Source organism: Fomitiporia mediterranea (genome assembly GCF_000271605.1).
Source record: "Fomitiporia mediterranea MF3/22 unplaced genomic scaffold FOMMEscaffold_280, whole genome shotgun sequence".
NCBI lineage: Eukaryota > Fungi > Basidiomycota > Agaricomycetes > Hymenochaetales > Hymenochaetaceae > Fomitiporia > Fomitiporia mediterranea.
The window spans coordinates 1,750-3,827 of NW_006760665.1; the positions used below are offsets into that span (position 1 = coordinate 1,750).

General features: G+C 51.2%; 1 protein-coding gene across 1 annotated transcript; it reads left to right on the forward strand.

The window, feature by feature from the left end:
• Nucleotides 1–373: 373 nt before the first annotated feature.
• Nucleotides 374–2,043, forward strand: FOMMEDRAFT_163072 (uncharacterized protein; the record flags this gene model as incomplete). The annotated part of the gene is made up of 4 exons (XM_007272172.1): nucleotides 374–698; nucleotides 753–821; nucleotides 874–1,774; nucleotides 1,881–2,043. The coding sequence occupies 4 exons, from the start codon at nucleotides 374–376 to the stop codon at nucleotides 2,041–2,043; spliced, it is 1,458 nt and encodes a 485-aa protein (XP_007272234.1).
• Between the last annotated feature and the right edge of the window lie 35 nt (nucleotides 2,044–2,078).

A 2,078-nucleotide genomic window follows, 5' to 3' on the forward strand; every position in this document is an offset into this window, starting at 1 on the left:
CAACCCGTAATCCCCCCTCCATTCTCCATAGGATCGGTGGAAGCACGAGGCTTTCCCAAAGAAGAAGAAAAGAAAAATATAATAAGACCACGCACGTCAAAAAATTGCACTGCATTTCCTTCAATACTCACCGATCGTGGCCTCGGGAATAACCGCCCTTGAAAAATAGGCGATGATGAGACCTAGAAGACAATGGTTAACGAAGATGGTTAGATTAGTACTGATGTGCCTTGATGAGGCTCAGACCCTATCGTGAAAGCATATAAAGAGCGTGGCTCTCAAAGTCAACCAAGTCAGTCCAATTCCCCCACTCCCCACACAAGAGTTCCTCGACCCCCTCCCTTCGGACGCGTCATTTTCACAATAGAGCACAATGGTACTCACTCGCGCAATGTGGAAGCAACTAGCAGCCACTCGGACCGCAAACATGGAAACGACAGTCAGTAATGAGACGACATTAACGCATTCAAGGCGTTCGCGTATTGCGCACTCTGGAAACCGCCTGCGATCAATGGCCAGAGAGGGCACTGCCGTCTATAACAATGCGGCTGAAGGCTCCGCCAACGTCCGCACCAATGCTTTCAGCATCAGCACGGAAAGCGCCGGTGCTTTTCAACCGAACATAATTACAGAGGACCAGTCCTCTAACACCCAAACTGTGCAAGCTGCGCATGTCGAAACAGAAAGTACAAGAAATGGTAAGTCATCTTCCTCATTCCACGTCAAAATTCCTCATTGAAATATTTATTCAGCTGAGATCCTTGATAGCCAGCCACTGGCCTCGGGATCTACCAGCAAAAGCTCACAAGATCCTTGCGAAGGTGAGTTAGACCACCATACACAAATGCAGCATTGAACTGACATAAGGTCTAGACCTTCCGAATCCTTCCTTCCCACCTCCTCCCAAGCCGAAGTCTCGTAAAAAACGTGGTCATGGGTGGAGTCGCAGAAAAACTGCAAGAGCAACTACTCAAGGTCGTACTGTCCAGGCAGGCGGCAAGCGCCGAGTTGAGGACGTAGATGGCGAAGAAGACGAGAATAGGCCAAGGAAGAGGCAGCATATTAATGAGGAAAGCGTTGCGGGGCCTTCCAACGCCCATTCTACATCGATTGACAGTACGATGAATGCCACTATTGTTAAGCAGCTGCGATCACGCAGCATCGTCTTCTCAGATGGCCCCGCAAACTCAGGAAGAGGCGAGCGGAGCAGGACGCCGAGGTCGCCATCTCCAGATCGTGCACCTGTAAGGTCGACGATAGATGATTCCCCGGCCATTGGAGTTGAGTTGGTACAGATCAAAACGGAAGAAGAAGAGGAGGATAACCTCTTCGATACACTATTGCCTTGTGATTGGAGCCCGCTGGTGCCAGGGTCTGAACTGACGGACGCGGACACGTTCAAGTTCGATAGTAACCGGAGTACGCCGGAGTTATCGAATGAGCATTCCGAATACAGCACGGATAAAAGCGAGTCGGTCGGTTCAACACCAATACGGACTCCACGAGCACAGTCCGTGGATGTCGAGACCTTTGAAAGGTCCCTTGTGATTGTTCTTCCGGGAATGATAGAGGAAATGGCACCGCCGGATGAGTTGATGGACATCCAGGATGAGGAAGAGAACGAGGACGAGATCGATGCTGCTGCTTCTGGTCCTTTTAGCCCTGCTGACAGAAGAAGGTCAAGGGCTCCCAGCCCTCCGTCTCTTCCTCCGTCACTCCCCGTATCACGGTTTTCAACTCCCCAGCGTAATGAGGAGACAGACAGCGCTAGATAGTTTGTATGGATGTGACCACAAGAAGCGGCTCCATGCAGCCTTGAACGTCACGACCACATCTAATCAAGCCTAGAGGTCTCGTATTTTTATCGTTCATCTCGACAGCATCCAGAGGAAAATGCGTACGATCAAGAGATCATTCCACACCTCGATTACGGTAACGAACCGCAAAGTTGGCCTGCTCGTCCTCCTGGCTTCTTGTGTCGGTCTTCTTGGTCCGGTGCCGGTAACGCGTCTGTGGAACTCGAAATCGACCATCGTCAGCTGAGCGTCTGCTCCCTGCTAGATAATCGCCCCCCCCCA